Raw genomic sequence first — 20769 nt, 5'->3', positions numbered from 1 at the left:
TCCATTTCTCAAAAGAGCAAACAGATTTTTTTATATTCAATTTTGAAATCTGACATGGGGCTAGACATATTGTCAATTTCCCAGCTGCCTCAAGTCATGTGACTTGAGCTCTGATAAACTTCAGTCACTCTTTACTGCTGTACTGCAAGTTGGAGTGGTATCACCCCCCTCCCTTTTCCCCCCCAGCAGCCAAACAACAGAACAATGAGAAGGTAACCAGATAGCAGCTCCCTAACACAAGATAACAGCTGCCTGGTAGATCTAAGAACAACACTCAATAGTAAAAAGCCATGTCCCACTGAGACACATTCAGTTACATTGAGAAGGAAAAACAGCAGCCTGCCAGAAAGCATTTCTCTCCTAAAGTGCAGGCACAAGTCACATGACTGGGGGCAGCTGGGAAATTGACAAAATGTCTAGCCCCATGCCAGATTTCAAAATTGAATATAAAAAAATCTGTTTGCTCTTTTGAGAAATGGATTTCAGTGCAGAATTCTGCTGGAGCAGCACTATTAACTGATGTGTTTTGAAAAAAACATGTTTTCCGATGACAAGATCCCTTTAATAACCGAATACAACTGCACTGGATTATTTTGAATATTTTAATATACCAGGATCCTGTGGCTACAAGAATTCCTTTCAGCGCGGACTTTGTTTATCAATCTATAATGAACAGACACAGCAAATAATCATTAATTTCAGGGCGCTTCTAATTACATTTAAAACGACTCAACCTCGCCGCTTTAAGGCTGAAACACTTGGGTGCGAGATTCATGCGCTGGAGATGTAAATGCATAAAAATCGTGCGGCATCAAGGGAATTGAACAATTTATTCGAGACTTTTTAAGCAGTTCTCTAAATGTAGCATGCACAAATGTTTGCAAAACGTTTGACTCTTGTTCTAATTAATACAAACATATCTAATATCTAAAGTAGCGAAAACCATTAAAACTCATCATAATTCAAATTTTAATGATTTCCTTTTTCTGTGTAATAATAAAACAGTCGCTTGTACTTGATCCCAACTAAGATATAATTATTCCTTATTGGAGGAAAAAAAATCCTATTGTTTTAATGATTTTAATGTTTAAATGATTTTCTAATAGACTTAAGGTATGGAGATCAAAAATATGGAAAGATCCCTTATCCGGAAAACCACAAGTCCTGAACATTCTGGATAACAGGTCCCATATCTGTACTATAAAGGACTTGCTTGGGCTAATCTGTCCTGTTTCGCTTCGCCAAATAATTCACAAAACGGCGAAAAAATTAGTGAACGTGCGAAAATTCGCAAAACACATTGAGGTCAATGGGCGTCAAAATAATTTTGACGCGCGACAATTTTTATACATGTAACTATTTTGTCCGAATGCATTAAAGTTAATGGGTGTCCAAATAATTTTGACACGTGTCAATATTTTGAGTGTTTTTCTTTATGTTGCCGCAGATTTGTCGCCGGCCCATTTTCGACAAAAACATCCACGGGCGGCGAAATGTGGGAATTTGCCTTGAATCCATGCGTGGTGCATTTATTGGCCCACCACTATACATAAGGGATCATATACCACATGTAAACTGCAACAGCCTTGCGCCTAAAGAAATCACACTAAGCTGTCATTTTGATGCTGAATGATGGAAATGGCACCAACCAATTTTCAGCCAATTTGTGTCAAAACGCACATCCCATGTGGCCACAATGACACGGGAATTGTTGAGAGAAACCACTGCATTGCAGATAAAAATCAGGGCATATTGCATCCGATTTGGCCTACTGGGATACCAAGACAAGTCTGAATGGGCGTAGGTATCAGTGGACCCTCCTGCTTCTACAGTGACTGAACTAGGTGGGGGTGGGTCCTGGTGTGGGCCGTGCAGCCAAGCCCCACCGCGTGGCTGCAGCCGACTCCAGTGGGCGCGTGACTGCGGGGTTGCGGGCCCTGGTCCAATTGCACCCCCTGCTCCCCCGGTAGTTACGCCACTGTGCTTCTAACCATTTGGCCTATTTCAGGGGCATTACCTATCTCTGTATGGGAACAATGAGTAGAAATAGATTGAATGATAGATTAGAGTATGTAAAGTAAAAAAGAAAGACTATGAAAATAAAGAGATTTAGGGAGGAGAGGGGGAAAAAGTTTGGAGAGTAGACCCATGGTTGAAGAGGTTTTCTGACCATGGCATCCGAGTGTAAGACTAGTCATGCATGACATTATATTATATTTTTTACCCATGAGCAACATTCAAAGGAGGAGTTGGGGAGCAACACAAGCATGCAAAAGTTCCTGGGGGTGCCAAAGAAGTGCTGTGATTGGCTATTTGGTAACCCCTATGTGGACTGACAGCCTACAGGAGACTCTGTTTGGCAGCACATGTGTTTTAATACACCCAAAACTTGCCTCCAAGCCCAGAATTCAAAAATAATCTCCTGCTTTGAGGCCACTGGGAGCAACATCCAAGGAGTTGGAGAGCAACATGTTACTCACGAGCTACTGGTGAGAGATCACTGGTTTACATTATGCACATACACCACTTACTGGATTGTAGAACATGGACCCACTTCAAACACTACCCAATAATGACTAATACATGGTATGGGACCCAGACCACAGTGTTCATTTTTGCATATGTTATTAACAGTATTTAAAAGTACCAATAATAGATGGTTGCCTATATACATTGTGCATCATAAGTTAGTCAAGAGCAGGTCAAGAACAAGAGAAAACTATTACTGTATTTGTGAAAGGATCAAAGTACATGGGCTGAGCATGTGTCCAATAAAAAGGTCTAGAAGTGAGAATATGCGATGCCTACAATATCTAACTGTCCCTTGTTACTCACACCATGTGTTGCCACCAGACATAAAGGAAACCTGGAAATGTAGAATCTGCCATGCTCGTACTTTTATGGCTACTTGAATAATTAATTAGAACAATGGCGCCAATGCCCTGTGTTTATTGCACTTCTGATAAACACAGAAGTATATTGCCCCTTAAAGGAGATACTGGTAGATGATAACAATTGGAAGTTGCATATTTAGAAGTGTCCTCTCAATTACTATATGTTGCTATAGATAATTTATACCATGTTTATGTATGTTCCTCATATGTTTTGCTGGCTGCTTTGCATCCTTGTTAAAGGAAGTGTTGGGCCTTAAACAAGTTGTGCATTAGTTAATTTACTGGGCGCACACTTTGTTATGAAGCCTATTAATGACTTGTTTCTACTTTATAATAAATTGTTGAAATATTTAACCTTTCTGGTTTGAAGCAACTAAAGATTTCGCCTTTGAGTAATAAAAAAAAACTGGGCTATTAAAATGCATTGTGGATTTGATTTCCCAACGGGCAAATTACTGCAGCGTGGAAACTGAAAACCCTGTGATCATTTGCTTTGACTTTATGCAGAGTAATTTCATTTATAGATTCCCATCTATTAGACTCTTAATTTGAACCAGTTATTGATTAAAAAGCCAGATTGGGATATTTCATGCAAATTCTCGTCCATGATCGTCTGTTGGACTCGCTAGATGTTGTGTGCATGGTCGTGGTGCTTTGGAATCTTAGTATTGATGGGTAAACAATGTAATGCTTTTTGTAACACAGGAGAGACTGGGGACTCTCCAAAATCTCTTAATTCAAAAGGTTAAAATGCCTTTATTCATCAAATTGGCACAGACCAATACAACAATGTTTCAGTTCTACACTGACCCAAGACATAGGCTAGGTCGGATAATGAAGCTTATACAGTAGATACAACTAATGGAACTTTTGAACTCTATTTAAGTACAGTTTGCAACTAATGTTGGCCAACCTTCTGCATCGCTTTGGTGCAGGTTAACCTTTGCTCAACACGCCTTCCCCGAGAATCCAAATCTATCCAAATCTATCTGCCTGTTACCCCTTAGCAAAGACCTGTCTTCATTACAGGGATCTGAGTGATTGTCCAAGGTCTACACCCTTTGGGAACCCTTCCTTACCACTCTTGGAGTCTTAGCTGCTCATACTATCTACACTACATAGCATACAAAACATATTGGTGGGCTGTAGGGATCTGATTGGAAATTTGGTGCTTAAAATGTTTATTTATGGTTCCCTACATGGTAAGGTTTATGCTGATTTTGGTGCTGGTAGGGTCAGAGGAACTGGTGGTTCTCAATAAATATGGATGTGGGAGCTATTTTAGCTCTCTGTCCAGCATAAGAAGAGGGAAGTGGCCTTTCTACCTGTACTAGAGAAAGCAGGGGCCTTATTGAGAGGGGAGCTGGGGCTCAGGAAGAATCTGTTTAAAAATGAAAGAAGTGGAGGCTGAGTTATCAATTTTTGAGTTTAAAATACCTTAGACAACAAAAAAACTCGATCACATTTTTTTTCAGAATCAGAATTTTTTGCCAAGTCACTAGGACAGTTGTGAGAAATCTGACATTAAAAAACTTGCATTATGTCATGGAAAAAAAAAATCCATTCATTTTCAATAAGTCTAAAAAAATTAGACTTTAAAAAAACCATACAATTAACATGGATTTTTAAAAAAATGTATACTCTTCATTGACTTCTATAGAAGCTTGACAGGGTTTTCTCTACAGATTTTTTTCAAAATTTTAAATAATAACCACCTGAAGCTTAGAGATTAGCTAATTCTTATGTGACGTGGGAAATACACTGTGGGTATGTGTTCGAGGGGTCCAAGTGCATCAGTGGAAGACACCTGTTCTTCTGTCTAGGGCATGTGTTTATTTAAAAACAAGGGGTTTAATTACAAAGTTATGATCATAAACTTGGTAAGCCACCATACCACGTCAAGGTGAAGCCCCATATGGTGGTTCTAACCATTCTGGTCCTATTTTTCATAAACTTGCTTCTCCCTGCATGGTTCTCTTGGGAAAAGTTTCTCCTGACCTGGGCATTAGTCTCAGCCACAGGATTGGTCCTCCCCTGCAATATGCTTTAATAATGAGAGATTGCCAAAACATTGCTTTCACAGGTTTAATCCCTCCCTGCTGGTGGCTATTAAAGGAGAAACAAGGCAGTATTTGCTTGGGGTCCCAAAAGAGTCACCCCCAAGTGTTTGTATATACTTACCTCACACCCTGGGGCCCAGGGTTCTTCCAGCAAGCGATTGGCTTCCTTCCTATTCTTTCTTTGCACGGATACGCATGTGCAGAAGCGCGAAAAGCCGAACTTTAACGAAGAAGAAGAAGAAGGCTATTTCATTCTACTGCACGTGCGTCTGCCCTGGGAAATTTGAAGAAGGAGGAAGCCGATCACTCATTGGTGCTCTGGTTCAGTTTTCTACTGAAGCACCGGCCTGGAGTGTGAGGTTAGTATATATAATCACTTGGCACCACCAAGTAAATAGGTATTTCCTTCTCCTTTAAAGAGGAGAGACCACCCAGACCAACACCAATTTTTAAAGGCGTAAGACCTCTATTACATGGACAGGGGTAGAAGTAGTGCCTTTTGTCCAACAGAATAACATAAATACACAAAGGACTGGGTGGTGAGAGCACCCCAAGGCAAAGTACAAGTACAACTGTACTGGCCAAATGTGGATTTATCTTTTGTACATTTATAGCTCATTTGGCCAGATGAGTTGCACTTCCATTGTACTTCACAGCAGTTCTTCTGAAGCTTTACTTCTCCTTGAAATACACCCACAAATGAAGTTATGGTGATTCCAGTCTAACACACATGGCAGTCCAATCATAGATATTATGTAAGGAGATACCTTGTGACCCACATTAGATATATATATATAACCCATCTGTGTTTATTTATTCCATTGAAACCGTTAAAGCAAGAGATGGTTCGGAACGCTCCTCGAGGTTCTTGCGCTAGAATCCAGGACAACTTGACCTTGTGTCATTTTAGCAAAATGTAATAGTCTTCCAGTGTACATGGTTTTTATGACTATTTTAATTGCACACAAGCAAATAGGCATGCAGTGTTCAGCATTAATTATAGCCTGAAGGGCTTCTAGAAATAACCGAGTGTTAAGGGGGTCATTTGTGGATGTTTATAATGAGTTATTGAAAAATCGTCAAGTTTATTTATTAAAGCAAAAACAAGCCACAAGGTATTTGTACTGGATTCTCATACAACATCAGGATTCATTTCTCTATGCGCACTGGAGGCTTCTTTTTAATCCTCGTTTAAAGAAAGGGAACAATTGAGATTCTGGAATGCAATGATGTTTGAGGGCCCTACACACAGATTCATGAAGACATTTAGAACCCAGAAGAAATGAGATCTTTGCATTGAAAGACGCTCATCATCTTTACACATCAGAATTATTTTCCATTTACAGATATGGGATCTCTTATTCAGAATGCTTGGAGCCTGGGGTTTTCTAGATAATGGATCTTTCCGTAATTTGGATCTTCACACCTTAATGGAGTTATTTAGTAAAGTCTGAATGCCAAAAACTCGAAAAATTCTATTTTATTTTACTATAACATCAAAAAATTAACATTTTTTTTTCGTGATTTATTATACCCCGAGGATGGAAAAAGTCAGAATCCGAAAATCCAGCTTCTCAGACCTGCCAAGGTTGTGTATAAGTCATTGGAGAGGTCCCAAAGATATCCTGATCTGCGCTGGGTTTCGTGCAATAATCCGAAGGTTTTGTGGTTTTCGGTGGAAAATCGGAAAAATTAGTATGAACCGAATTTTTCATGATTTTTTTGACTTTTTTCCCGCACAGGAAATTTCCGGGATAATGTATTGATAAATAAGGGGAATTAACCCATGCAGATTTGGTCGGAGTATATTTCAGAAAATAATGAGATAAATTGGGATTTTGACAAATAACCCCTAAGTCTACTAGAAAATCATGTAAACATTTAGGGCCTTATTGATCAAATATTCTTCTGACTATTTTAATTAAAAAAGTCCGACCAAACTAGAATCCATGATTGGAGTTTATTTATTAATAAATCGTATCAGGACAAACACCAAAAAATCAAGTGAAAATCAAGTTATTTCCCGAATAGCTATATTTTTTGGATTTTTGCCCGAAAAGTTAGAAATAGTCGAATTTTCTGGCTAATTCCAGCGCAGACCACAGAATATTCCAAATAGGATAGGGACCTCTCCCATTGACTTATATACAACCTCGGCAGGTCTGAAATGACGGATTTTCGAATCTGGACTTTTTCCATCCTCTGGGTATAATAAATCTCTAAAAATTCAAGGGTTTTTTTTCCACAAAAAATTTGGATTCTAAAAGTTTTTAGCATTCAGACTTTAATAAATAACCACCTAAATAAACCCAATAGGCTGGTTCTGCTTCCAATAAGGATTAATTATATCTTAGTTGGGATCAAGTACAAGCGACTGTTTTATTATTAAACAGAAAAAGGAAATAATTTTTTAGCATTTGGATTATTTGGATAAAACAGAGTGTATGGGAGACGGTCTTCCTATGATTCAGAGCTTTCTGGATAACAGATCCCATACCTGTACATATACAAATATAAAAATATAAATAAAATCTTACAGGTATTTTAATTTCGGTAGACTTCCAAAAGCCCCTTTGCCAATATGGATGAGATTTTTAGTGTTCTGGATGGTTCTGAAACAGAAATGAAACAAAAGATGATGTTCCAAATATTTTTTAAAGCACTGAATTCATGGATTTTTGAAGCGGCGGCTCACACATTGGATCACGCCTCTTCAGTCATGAAACATTTAGTAACAGGTTTTCAGGATAATGTACAAAGGTCACAAGCTGAATAGTAAATGGAATTCACTGGAGTGCATGTGCTGTTGTTAAATAGGAAATGAAGCCCTTATCAATGCATGCAAACTGTATAGGGGACAGATGATCCCAGAAGGCCAGAATGGGGTGAAGTAGGGTTTCTGAATATGGAATGTGCTACAGGAGTAGATGTTCCCAAGAGGACCCCATATGACGGATGTAACTTCCGCTAATGTTTTGATGATTTCCTACAATCAGTAAACTTAGTAAATTCTCAACATCGGCCCAGAGCACACTGAGCATGTGCAGTGCCACGGGCTCCTATCAAGGTCCAAGATGGGGAGATGCTGAAGACAACATTGAAGGAATGAATCATTACTGTTGATGGCACTGGTCATTACAATGGCAGCTTAGGTCTGTGCCGGGTCCAAGAGGGCCAAGTTCTACAACAAAACTACATGTTTATTTCACGCTTCAGCATGTGAGCTACAACTCAGAAATCACGTGTGTAAGTTGAATGGAGGGGAACAGCTAATAGGACTACTGGAGTGGATTTATTGTGTTTGACCATGAGTGAGACCCACCTCTTGACTGATGGTGAAAGTGGCCTCCAGTATATTTCATAGTATCCAAGCAAGCAAGTCCCATCCACACACATATTATTTTGGGTGGTTTTCTATTACTAAATATGATGGAAAAAGGACGCCTATTCCTATACCCCATGTCAATTGAAAAGTTCCTTCAAACAGCATATTATCACATACAGTTATACCATTAAGTTTACCATTAAGTTAACTTTTAGTATTTTATAGAATGGCTTATTCTACTTCTTATTCTACTACTTTTCAACTGGCCTTAATTTTTTTTATAGTTTTGATTTATTTGCCTTCTCGACTCTTTTCAGCCTTCATATAGGGGTCACTGACTCCATCTAAAAAACAAATGCTCTTTAAAGCTACAAATGTATCATTATTGCTACTTTTTATTCCTCATCTTTCTATTCAGGCCTCTCCGATTCACATTCCAGTCTCTTATTCAAATCAATGCATGGTTGCTAGGGGAATTCAGACCATAGAAACCATACGGCTGAAATTGCAAACTGGAGAGTTGCTGAATAAAAATAACTCAAAAAACACAAATAAATAAAAAATATCACTCTCTACATCATATTAACAGTTTATTTAAAGGCGTGTGTTCCCTTTAAGATAGCTGGTGTGACTAAATCTTTCCTATGCAGTCACAAAACAACAACTTTTTTACAATTAAAGTTAATTCTTTCCATAGCAACTCTCTGCTTTACTGGACACAGTACACACTTAAAAATAATATTTCTGACAATTTTCTGCTCTTTAACAGTCATTTTTTTGGCTATTTTCAACTATAGTTGGAATCTGTCAGTAAAAAGGTGACTTCATGTTTAACCTCATTTTAAATCAAGTCCGTACGTGCTTTTGGCATGTGGTACACACTTAGCATTTCTCTACACAAATAACAACATTAATTAGTGTAGGCCGGCTGCAAACATGTTTGAATTACATCCAGAAAAAAATCCAGGCAATAAATTAAGGAGAGAGGGAAATAGTTACGTACAATTCAGTCAGGCTGGAGAGGTTGGAAAAGGCAGAACTCTCTATTTTTTCCAGAGAATCACTTTCCGAAATTGTTCTGAAAGATAAAACATATTTGTAGAATGTAACGTATTGCCTCAAAGGGGGAAAAATTCCCTCCAAACTCCAAGATGTCAATCTGACCTGTCCCCATCATCTTTTTGCTATACGTTCATTTTCTCACTTTCTTAAAAGGTGCTTTCCTGAAGCTCTTGTATCTACTGGTAAAAGAACCTTGGAGACAGAGAAGGGCACAACTTCACAACTCTCAAAAAGAACCCTTTCATATCTTAAGCTGGAACCTCCATTCGTTTCATCTCAATGGAAGCCTTTGTGTCCCCTGTGAATGTACTGGTGAATAAAGCATCAGAGAATTAGAAGTATAGTCCTCATATATATTTATAAAAAGCCTCTTCTCCAGTGAAAACAATCCCAGCTTGGCCAGCCTTTCTTCTCTGAGTCTTTCCATGCCCTTTTAGATATTAAAATGTGACCTCCTTTCTTTTAACCTCAAGGGATCTGGGAGGATCTACTGGTGTATAAATCATCCAAAAGTTTTTCATATTTATACAGTATATTTGTTCATAGATATCATATTCCCATCTAAAATACCTCTTCTCCAGTACCAACAAGCTCAACTTGTCCAGGCTTTCTTCATAACTTAGACCTTCTATCCACCTTTATCAGCTTAGTAGCACTTCTCTGGACATTATTTCATAACTGCACTGTATATTCTGGAGCCTTACCAGTGCTAAAACTCTTAAGGCCCCCATACACGGCCGATAAAAGCTGGCGACAGAGCAAGTCGGCAGCTTATTGGCCAGTGTATGGGGCCCTCCGACGGGCTTCCCCAATCGATATCTGTCCGAAAGTCGGCCAGATGTGGATCGGGCAGGGTAAAAAATCCCGTCGGATCACGGCCGTATCTGTTCGTATCCTCAATGTGGGCATATCGGGGAGAGATCCGCTCGTTTGGCGACATCACCAAATGAGTGGATCTCCCAGTGTATGGCCACCTTAACTCAAATTGCCATTTGTCTATACATGTACAAAGAGCATTACCAATACCTATAGATCTTATTTAAGAAAGCAAAGGTTTATGCGGCACTTTAACAAAATTCAATTAGTTCACATAAACTGCAAACTCATTATCCAAGTTCCTATTTGCTTATTCCATATCATTACACATATCCAGACAGCAAAGTCTTCGAAGAAGGGACATATTGTTGCCTCAAAATGTCAGCAATAAAATTTATAGCTTAGTCAAGTTATATTATGTATTTTGGGATCAGAGCCAGAATTAGGGGTAGGCAGAAGAGACAAGTGCCTAGGGCACACCATTGGGGGCGTTGGGCATGTACCTCCTCTTTCTGCCTATCCCTAGTTTAGAGTCCTGGAGGATTGTTGGACCTCCTTCCTCGCTCACACCACCTGCACGCTTCTACTAAGTATCTCATGCACACACATCCTGAGGGGAGGGGGAGTCCATTTGGTAGTAGCACAATGAAGCTGTGACCACAAAATACATATAGACAAACACCTTTCCTTGGCCCGGCTCTCTTTGGAACAAGATGAGTACTACCCATGATTTTCTTTAGGACATAATCATAAAAACACTCCTTCACATAACTAACACTCCATCAAACTACATTGTCATGAAGCAAATGTATAACGTTGTGTCCACTTAATGTGAAACCAGTTGTTAAAAGCCTAGTATAGAAGGTCCACTTTCAGACCTTTTGTTTAAATTGAGTTAATTGGTGTTTTTTGCAGTTGGTAGAACGACCTTAAAGATCAGAATGTTTTACACAAGATTGATTTGGGCCCATTCCTCCAGACAAATGGTCTTCATGTTTTTCAGGTTAGTTAGATAACACTTATGTGACTCCACTTTTGGATGGATTAAAAATGACATTGACCTTTTATTTCTCTCCAGTGCTCATATGTATACATTTGGGAGACAAAACAATCATTTTGTAAGAGAATGGACCAACAAAGAAGGGCTAACTCCTCAGGACTAGACTCAGGAGTCTATCTACATCTCAAGGACACTCCTTTGAGGACAACAATGGGCACATTTTGGATAGAGAGGACAGATGGTTTGAAAGAGCTGTGTAAGAGGCTATTTATGCCAAAAGAAAACCATCCCTGAACAGAGGAGGGGGCCCGAGACACCTTTTGTCATCAATGTACAATGCTGCTTTGACATCCTTACCCGGCGGCTTCACAACAATTCACACTTCCAGTCATGTACATTGAAACATTAACACCTGCCTCAGTGAGAATCATGGTACCATTGTGACTGTGACAGCTATCAATTGAGATGAAAACCTAATTTTAAATTCCCTATTAAATCCATCCATACTGTAAGAAATATCCATCATTGTGCAGGCTTGGTGGGTCTTTGTTAAGGCTCTGCAGTCAGAAAAAAGTCATGCTGCATCCACCTCTGTGTATAGCTTCTGGTTTCCCAGCAGGACCTATGCTCTTGGATGTGAGTTGGAGTAACATCCAAAGAGTAAGGACAGTTTTAACCTTGGGCTGCAGGTAAAAGAGAAAGGGATTGACAACCTACAGGAAGTTCAGATGGAATGAGCTTCAAGCACTTAGGAAATAGGAACAGATCCAGAGTATTTAACTGAAAGGGTTACATTTTACCCCCTCCCTGGTGCATCTGGCAGGAGCTTATGAGGATAATTTCCTAATGCAACGTGACAAGCACTTTAATTTATTACTAAACCAAACAACCAAGTACAACCTATTCTTGCAGTAGATCAGTGTGTGAACTGGACTATGCAGACAGTTAAAACAACTAAAAGGGAAGGTCTCTTACAATAAACATTTACCTTGATGGAGACGGTGACATTCTTAGAAGATTAGCATTTGGTCTTTATTTTTATTTATTCATTTATCTTTTTGGTTTTTTGGAATTTATAGGCTGCTGTGGTCTCCCATTGATTTGTCAGAGCTCTCTTGTGATCTCAGGCACTTGTCAGCTTTCTGAAGAGCACCCCATGTGCTACCAGCTTATATTAATATCACTTTGCGACATTCAAGGACCCTGCCAACAGGACATTTGTTTACATTGTCATGTTATCAGGTCCGGACTGGGAGTCAAAATAGGCACTGGCATTCAAAGTACACAGAGGCCCAAATAGTCCTCCACCAGCCCACTAAATAGTGACTGTCTATGGAACCTTACAGCAGCCCATCTGGCATTTGCCAGAACCCACAGATTGCCAGTCCGGGCCTGCATGTTATAAATCAATAGGAGAAAGTGTGGAGAGAAATGAAAGTAATACACTAGCAATGACCAGATATATTCTTACTGGGATCACATTTTAAGTTCCACAACATTTCTTAGATGACTTCCACCTGAAATGTGGTACATCTCAATTTTAAGGTTGCCTACCCCTTGTTTGAGAAATGATGAGGGTTCCCTTCTTCTGCAACACCGATTCAAAGCTAAAGCTCAGCTCTTATGAAACAAACAGGAGCTCCAGGATACCCTGCACTTTGCCTAAAAGAACAAACATTTCATATCAACATTTCACATTCCAGCTCAAGTCAGGCGGAACAGTATTCCGTTCTGTGGGATACGTTAACAATAGACAACTTGATTTATTTAGGAGAGATTAGTTTGTCCAGGAGTGTTTGTGTGGAGCTGAACCTCTGACAGCACCATGAATTGTGGGAGAGAGGAAGGACGGTAGTCAGATCCATAGTGAGAAAAATTCATTTTGGGAGACTGGGATCAGAGAAGGATGTGGGACAGGTGAAAATCCGAGATGATTGAGGTGATTGAGTCAGCCAAAGAGCAAATGGGGGAGAACAGAGCTGTGCTTTTTATAATACATTGATAACACAAAGCTTTATTATTAAATAATCCATATTTTCCGTTGATAAATAAAAATGATGCTTTGCTAAATAGGGCTATAAAAAAGAATATTCTAACTTCTGGATATTGTGGACAAGGTCCAACAGCAACATAGACAGCATAGAGAAGAGGAGGCATTCAAAGGTCTATTCACAGACTGGTACTTAAATCTAATGGTATGGCATGAATCACACATACTGTAATTGAAAACACTGTATTATGAACTGTGCCAAATTAAAAATTCTGGTGTGAGCACAAGTAATATTTTGCAAAAAAACTTTCTTCACCACTTTTTCCCAAAAGAAATCTCCTTCACTAACTGAATTCAATAATATATGCAGTTTCAGACTGGGCGGGACACTGCGAAAAACCATTGCGGGCCTGCGGTCCTTGTGGGCCCCGCCGGCCGAGATATGCTACCACCTGCTTGCCACTTGGATCTCAGTGATCTCTCCCAAGGCTGACTGATGCAAGAAAATCTGGTATGTGCTGGTCAGGAGCAGGAAGGGAGGTGGCTAGTGGAGGGCTGCAGGTGGCTGGCAAAGGGGCCCTGAAGTTGAAAGAGGGGGGATCAGGGGCCCTAAAGTTGAAAGAGGGGGGGGCGAGGGCGGGTCGGGGGCCCTAAAGTTGGAGGATGGGTGGTTGGAGGTCTCTGATGTGGCAGCCCCGGTAGTCCAGGACCCAACCAGTCCAACACTGAGGATACATCAGGTTTGGTTTGATGTTGCATTAGTTAGATCTACATTTTTGTACCCAACATGCAAAGTCTTACCCTTAACTTTATATGATACTGCAAAAACTGCTTTTCTGGTCTGCTAGGGGTCCCATTCGCTGTAGAGCAGATGTTCAAAGCAATGGTCCATCAACTTTTCATCAAGAGAAACTCATCCCTATCTTGGCATCATATGTGATAGTTGCAGACTCGAAGTCTGTTTTTAGGTTACCAGGGATCTTAAGAACCAGATGGGATTTGAAAAGTTGCTATACCATACTAAACCCCAATTTTATGTTATGGTGAACTTCCATTATGCCATGGAATATACATCCGAACATTTACAGAAAGTTGTAACCTTGTTCTTGTATTTAATCAATCTTTCTTGGTGTTTGATCACACAGACGTAACTTCAAGTGATGCAGTTAAACTGGTGGGGACAAAATGTTCTGTTTCTCCCTATTCTTTACACAATTGTGCAAAGAAGCGGTGACATAACCTGCAGATATCTGACAATATGAGCAATATAATGTTTCATTCTCATGCTGTTATGGGTTGTGGTTAATATTGGGATGGGGGATACAAGAATTCCTTGGCTGGCTAGCTCCCAAGTTACTTTGATGGATGAAATTTTGATGCGATATGTGGCTGAAGACAATGGCTAAAGTGTTGGTGACCATTCATGTAGAAAGTTCTGGCATAACTTCAGAGAAGCATTGTACGAGAAACAGGCTGATAAAACACAACATGCAATAGTGGCAGAATAGGTCATGTTTGTAAATCCTATCACAGGCAACCGAGTAATATTTAGCCTAGTCATCCATATTCTTAATGAAAAAATGTTTCCTAACTTGTTAAAAAGGTATTTCTCTACATTCTTTTGATGTCCAATGTAATTCCCAAGCAGGTATGGGTCGCCGGTGTTTTATTTACTAACAGGGTTCTTTTATCTGACAAATACTGGTACACTGGCAGCCTGAATATCTCAGAAAACTGCTTTGTGACTCAGCCGCTATTAGGGCAAATTCATTCATAAATTAAAAATAAATTGCAAATTTGTAGCTTTTGAATTCCCTCTCAGCTTCACCTGCTTACTTACTTAATTCCTGGACAGAGAGCCTCACCCCTTTCCCCTTTTGTAGGGTCAGACTGGGCCGGAGGAACACCAGGAAAAAACCCGGTGGGCCCACGGCTCTTATGGTCCCAGTTGGCCCAGATCCGCTCCTAGCTGCCTGCCATTCTGCGCTCTGTGATCTCTCCCAACCAATGCAAGAAAATCAGGTACAGTACGTGCAGTTCGGGCAGGAGTGAGGTGGCTAGAAGAAGGTTGTGGGCAGCTGGTAAAGGGGCCCTGAAGTTGGAGCAGGGGGGAATCGGGGGCCCCAAAGTTGGTGGAGGGGGATGTCAATGCACCGACTTGTATAGAAATATAAGGATAGAAGTGCACACTCAAGTGGATATTGTGAGGTGCTAATCCAGAGGAGGCTCCACATACGAGTCTCCAAGGTTATAATGGTCAAAAATCAAAAGAAGGATTGCACACTCTATCTCAAAATTAAGGTTTTTTACATCAAAAAAGTTTACAAAAATTATCACAAAACGAATATCGTTAGCTCAACGCTTTTCAACCAAAGAAATATTTTCCTCAGGGGTAATCAAAATTAAAAATCAAAAGGGAAAAAAGTCAGGGCCCCTATCGTGGCAGCCCCAGTGGGCCGAACCCAACCAGTCCAACACTGCCCTGTTTGACAGGTGATGACTCATCAGTCCCAACATCTGTACTGACTTTTCCAGCCTCAGTGAATACTACCCCTTTCTCCACGTTTGCTTTGTCTTACAGAACATTATACAGTAAGCTCTGGCATGCAATTCACAGTAAAAACCCAACTATGTACATAGTCTACTAGAGTTTTTTTTACATCCCCTTAGGGACCCTTTTGTGTCTAAGCTTTTGCATTGATCTTCTGAAGGTTACTCTTCAGGAAGGAAAGCAACCGACAAGTGACAGTCAATCCGAGATAAAGATTTATGGCAGCTTCCTGCATGGAGCAAGTATTCATCAGCACTTATTCCTTATCAGTAGTTACTTCTTCTTGGATACAAAGGTAGAGGAGGCTTCCCTGGACAACCCCTTTGAGTGTATTAAACAAATAACAACAAGAGAAAGAAAGTAACTTATAGAGAAAAAGGGGTAGTCAGGGGTAGATAGGGGAGGAGTTGTAGTTAATATCCATTTAATTCCATTCAACGTTCTGCTTTTTGTTTTGAGTCTGGATGGAATTTAGTCGTTGACCCATTTCACTATGTCCAAATCCAAACCGTATTTTGGTTAATCAGGTGTTCAGTCCTCTATGCACATGATTATTTGGACTGGACTGATGCGACCTCACTATTTGATAGACCATTCCCCCGTTGCCACAATGAATACGAGTATAAATATCGGTTATTAAAATGTCGGGAGAAATTTAGACTTTTTGAATGGTTATCCTGTTGTGCTCTGTAAGAATTCATCTTGGTTGTTTTGTTCCTCTTTGCTATTCAACACAATAAAGACAATATTTCAGAAGAGAAGCTCTGGCATTAGGCACTAAATCATGAAAAATACATGTCACTCCACTGCTTTATGGGCTGTATTTATTCATATTTGTAAAAATCAGTTTGAAGGCTTAGTAATGTTTGATATGCTTTTTTGGGATGTAATTTACTCATCTTTACTAACTCCTGATGATTTTTCCAACTCAAGAGGACAAATTTTTCATGACTGAAAACAATTATCACGTATTATATAAAAAAAATGTGCAAAAAGTTTAGCGGCAACTACTTCTTAAAAACTGGAAATATTAACTTTTTTTACTTGAAATTAAATTCCTATGAATATTTGCAGTGAGGACCCATCGTAATTATGTTCCCATTTTTTAATTTCAATTAATTAATTTCAATTAATTAATTAGGCCTTTGTGGATAGGGCAAAAAGATCTACCAAGAGGTTATGTGTGTGTATATATTATGTACTATCTCTTTAAAAATTTGACTTTGACCATTCGCCATCTAAAACCTGCCGAATTGCTGTTTTAGCCTATGGGGGACCTTCTATGACCTATTTGGAGTCAATTGGTGGATTTTGACAAATTAAAGTTTTTTTGGGGTAAACTTTGAATTGAATTCGATCGAATGCGCTATTTCTTTGATTCGTACCATTCGAATATAGACCTACTCGATCAAAAACGGACCTATTTCACCAAAAAAAAAACTTAGACTTAATTTCGCTTGGTCTTTTTGAATTCGAATTTTGAAGTTTTTTCAATTCGAAATTCGACCCTTGATAAATATGCCCCGAAGGTTCTATCATATAGAGAAACCTATTTTTGGATGTTCACTTGAAATTGTACTATTATTCTGAATGATTCTGGCAAGCCTATTCTTGTCCAGACAATTAAAAAATATTGAGATCAAAATGCATTTCAAGTGGTTTACTCATCACCATCTCAAAACAAATCGGTAAGTCGGTAAGTGCAAAATAGATGAAGGGCCCATTTATTAACATTAGGATTTCCATTTTTTTCCCATGAATCATATTTTTATACTAAATATTTGTTTTTTTTTTATTTCTCTGAAATATGAAGTGTATGCAAGTTAGGAAGTGTAAAAACCACAAAAAAACTCTAATACAAAACTTTGACAAGCAGTCATGGTCCCACAGAAGTCAATGGGAGCTGCACTGATTCTATTGGAACTTTTTCTAGCCATTCAGACTTTTAGAGGTTTTTGGAAATTTTTCGCTAGTAATTGTAAGAAAAAAATTGAACTGTTAGAGGTTTTCATATTTATATTCGGATCATTAAGCATTTTTTTCCATTTGCACTTTTTATATTCGGCTCTTTTAATAATTTTCATGGCATTCATGGTTTTCATGGTTTAATCATGGTTTCAAAAAGCACCAATACCACTAAAATTTGACCTTTAATAAATGGACCTCACCATGTTGCGGTAACCTTAACACAAAGTGCCAAGTGCCAACACACTATGCCATGTTAGTTACGTAAAAATTGTTTGCAAATGTGCCATGTGCTGAGGATCCTTCAGGTCAAGGATGATAGGTCAGCCACCCCTAATAGTAAAATTATCTATTCACCAAACATTATGGGGCCCATTTACTTAGCTCGAGTGAAGATATAGAATAAAAAAAAACGTTGAATTTCGAATGATTTTTTTTGGCTACTTCGACCATCGAATTGGCTATTTCGACTTTGAATCGAACTATTCCAACTAAAAATCGTTCGACTATTCGACCATTCGATAGTCTAACTACTGTCTCTTTAAAAAAAACTTCGACCCCCTACTTCGCCACCTAAACATTGCACATCGAAGTGCAATGTTAGCCTATGGGGAAGGTCCCCATAGGCTTTCTAATGTTTTTTAGGTCGAAGAAAAATAGTTTGATCGAACTATTTGCGGTAAATCGATATTCGAAGTCGGAGGATTTACATTCGGCAGTTGAATATCGAGGGTTAATTAACCCTCGATATTCGACCCTATGTAAATCTGCCCCCAAAAGTATAAACACATCATGCATAAGATCAAGGGGGTTATTTTCTAAAAATCTAATTTTTTTTTTAAATTAAAACAAAGTCAACCTAACTCCCATCCACAAATTTAATTATTCTTCTTGAAAAATAACAAATTTGTGAGTCAATTTGAATTGTGCAACTTTTTTTGAGCTGATGCCCTAAAAACTCTACTTTGTCGCCATGACTGCTTGAATTTATTGGCCGAAAACCAACTCAGATCGTGATGTCAAGAAACATCTTCAGGGCCATCTGCCATTTATTTCTACATGACCTCGACAGGTTTGAGATGGAGTATTTTCAGATTTGGATTTTTAGCAGCTTTGGGGTATAATAAATCTCTCCAAATTTTAGTTTTTCTAAAATTTTGAGTAGGCTACTACCCTGGGCTTGGCCTTGATGTAAGAAGAAAATGTGGGATATTTATGAGGGATTCTTTTTCTCAAGTCAAAATCAGTTTATATTTTTTATTATACCCAAGGGATGGCAGAGTCTGACAGAAAGTGGGCTTGGACAACATTGTAGAGTTCACAGCCCTCATATGTTATTCAAAGAATTTATTTCATGGAAATAAAATAAAATCACTTATTTTAAACTTGAGTAATCGTAGGACGGGGTTGAAAAGCAGGGCAATAAATGACAGCGTATGATGTATTTGCTATTGCGGAATTAAGCATGGAACATATGTTTAACTGTCTTGAAGGATGATGCCGGCTGAAAATGAAATGCAATATAGCATCAGAAAAGTAGATCGCTGTCAAAATAGAGAGGGTAAATTATGAAACACACACCAGACTAGAGATATATCAATTAGATAACTCTGTCTGGGGAGAACGTTGGAGGAAGGATCATATAAACATAAAGCATCACCAAGTCAAAGTACCAAATGTTCCCAAATGCGACATCAAAATATTAGGCACAAAATGATATCAAGCAATGAAAGCAGTTCAATTTGAGCTGACCAACACAAATAAATAGCAATCAAAAACAGAAAAATACTGAGGACACCAATGGACATCACGAGACACGAGAAAGACATTCCTCCAAATTCCTTGTCTGAGGTTACGACATCCCAACAGCGAAGATTTTAATTTAATTGTGTCTATTTGCCTCATATCGTACGTGCAATTGCGCTAGTGTTTAGGCCATCCGTTTTAAAAACTCCAGTTTGGTTGGCCATTTTGGGACTCCACAAATGTACGAAATTAGGAATGCCTCATTTGCTATGAATTTATGTGCTCTGACTCCAAGGGGCAAATTTACCTAGGGTCAAATATCGAGGGTTAATTAACCCTCGATATTCAACTGCCGAATTGAAATCCTTCGACTTCGAGTATCGATTTAGCGCAATTCGTTCGATTGAATTATCAAAGGAATAATGGATTTTAATCCATCGATCGAAGGACTATCCTTCGATCAGAAAATTGTTAGGAAGTCTGGTGGCGAACTAGGGGGGGTCGAAGTATTTTTTAAAGAGAAAGTACTTCGACTATCGAATGGTCGAACAATTTTTAGTTCGAATCGTTCGATTCGAAGTCGAAGTAGTCCATTCGATGGTTGAAGTAGCCAAAAAAAACATTCAAAATTCGAACTATTTTTCCTCTATTCCTTCACTCGAACTAAGTAAATGGGCCCCCTACTGTAGGGCACATTTTTAATACGGAAGGCTACCTTTATAGGAGGAAAATCGCTCCATATCATGCCCCAAAGAACCAGTCTGTCTATCTTTCAAACATTACCCTATGTTTTGAATTGTCCTACAGGCAAGGCAATCAGCTAAAAGCTGCAGGTAACATCAATTATCCTGGAAATCTGGGTGTAAATGTTGAATTTTGGGTAAAATATGACCAAATGCTCCAATGTTTAGGCACTTGGCATTTCTTTAGTAAATATGCCCTATAAAATGGCAATATTAATAGGATACTCATCATTTTTAATGGCACCATTGGTTTCCTGACATAAAAATACCCCTCCTATCTTTTGCAGGTAGAATTTTCAAGACACAATTAAAGTTCCCCATGGAGCTGACACTTCACCATGACCATTATGATGAGTGAATTTTTTCACCAGCCATGGATTGGCGGTGAAATTCAGAATTCTGCCATCTGGGAATTTTATAGTAAAACTGTGTAAAAAATTTGGACAGAAATGTTGCAGAGACTAAAACATTGGCACAAGAAAAAACTCCCAATTGGAGCAAGAAAAATTGTTGCGCATAAAAATTCTTGACGCCCATTGACTGTTAAGTGAATTATTCTCAGTTTCATGTTCTTATAGATTTGTTGGAGTAAGTTCTTGCGAGTTAAGCTCTCTGGT

The 20769-nt window shown here is 38.9% G+C and overlaps 1 protein-coding gene across 1 annotated transcript in view; it reads right to left on the bottom strand.

Annotated features, from left to right (window-relative positions):
- lhcgr-A (luteinizing hormone/choriogonadotropin receptor) overlaps nucleotides 1-20769 on the bottom strand; it is a 63485-nt gene that overhangs the window by 27490 nt on the left and 15226 nt on the right. Inside the window, 2 exon segments of the mRNA NM_001256261.1 lie at nucleotides 7492-7566; nucleotides 9283-9357. Coding sequence (NP_001243190.1) covers nucleotides 7492-7566; nucleotides 9283-9357 — 150 coding nt within the window.

This window comes from Xenopus laevis, chromosome 5L (assembly GCF_017654675.1).
Source record: "Xenopus laevis strain J_2021 chromosome 5L, Xenopus_laevis_v10.1, whole genome shotgun sequence".
Taxonomy (NCBI): Eukaryota; Metazoa; Chordata; class Amphibia; order Anura; family Pipidae; genus Xenopus; species Xenopus laevis.
This window is presented reverse-complemented; position numbering and strand designations above follow the sequence as displayed.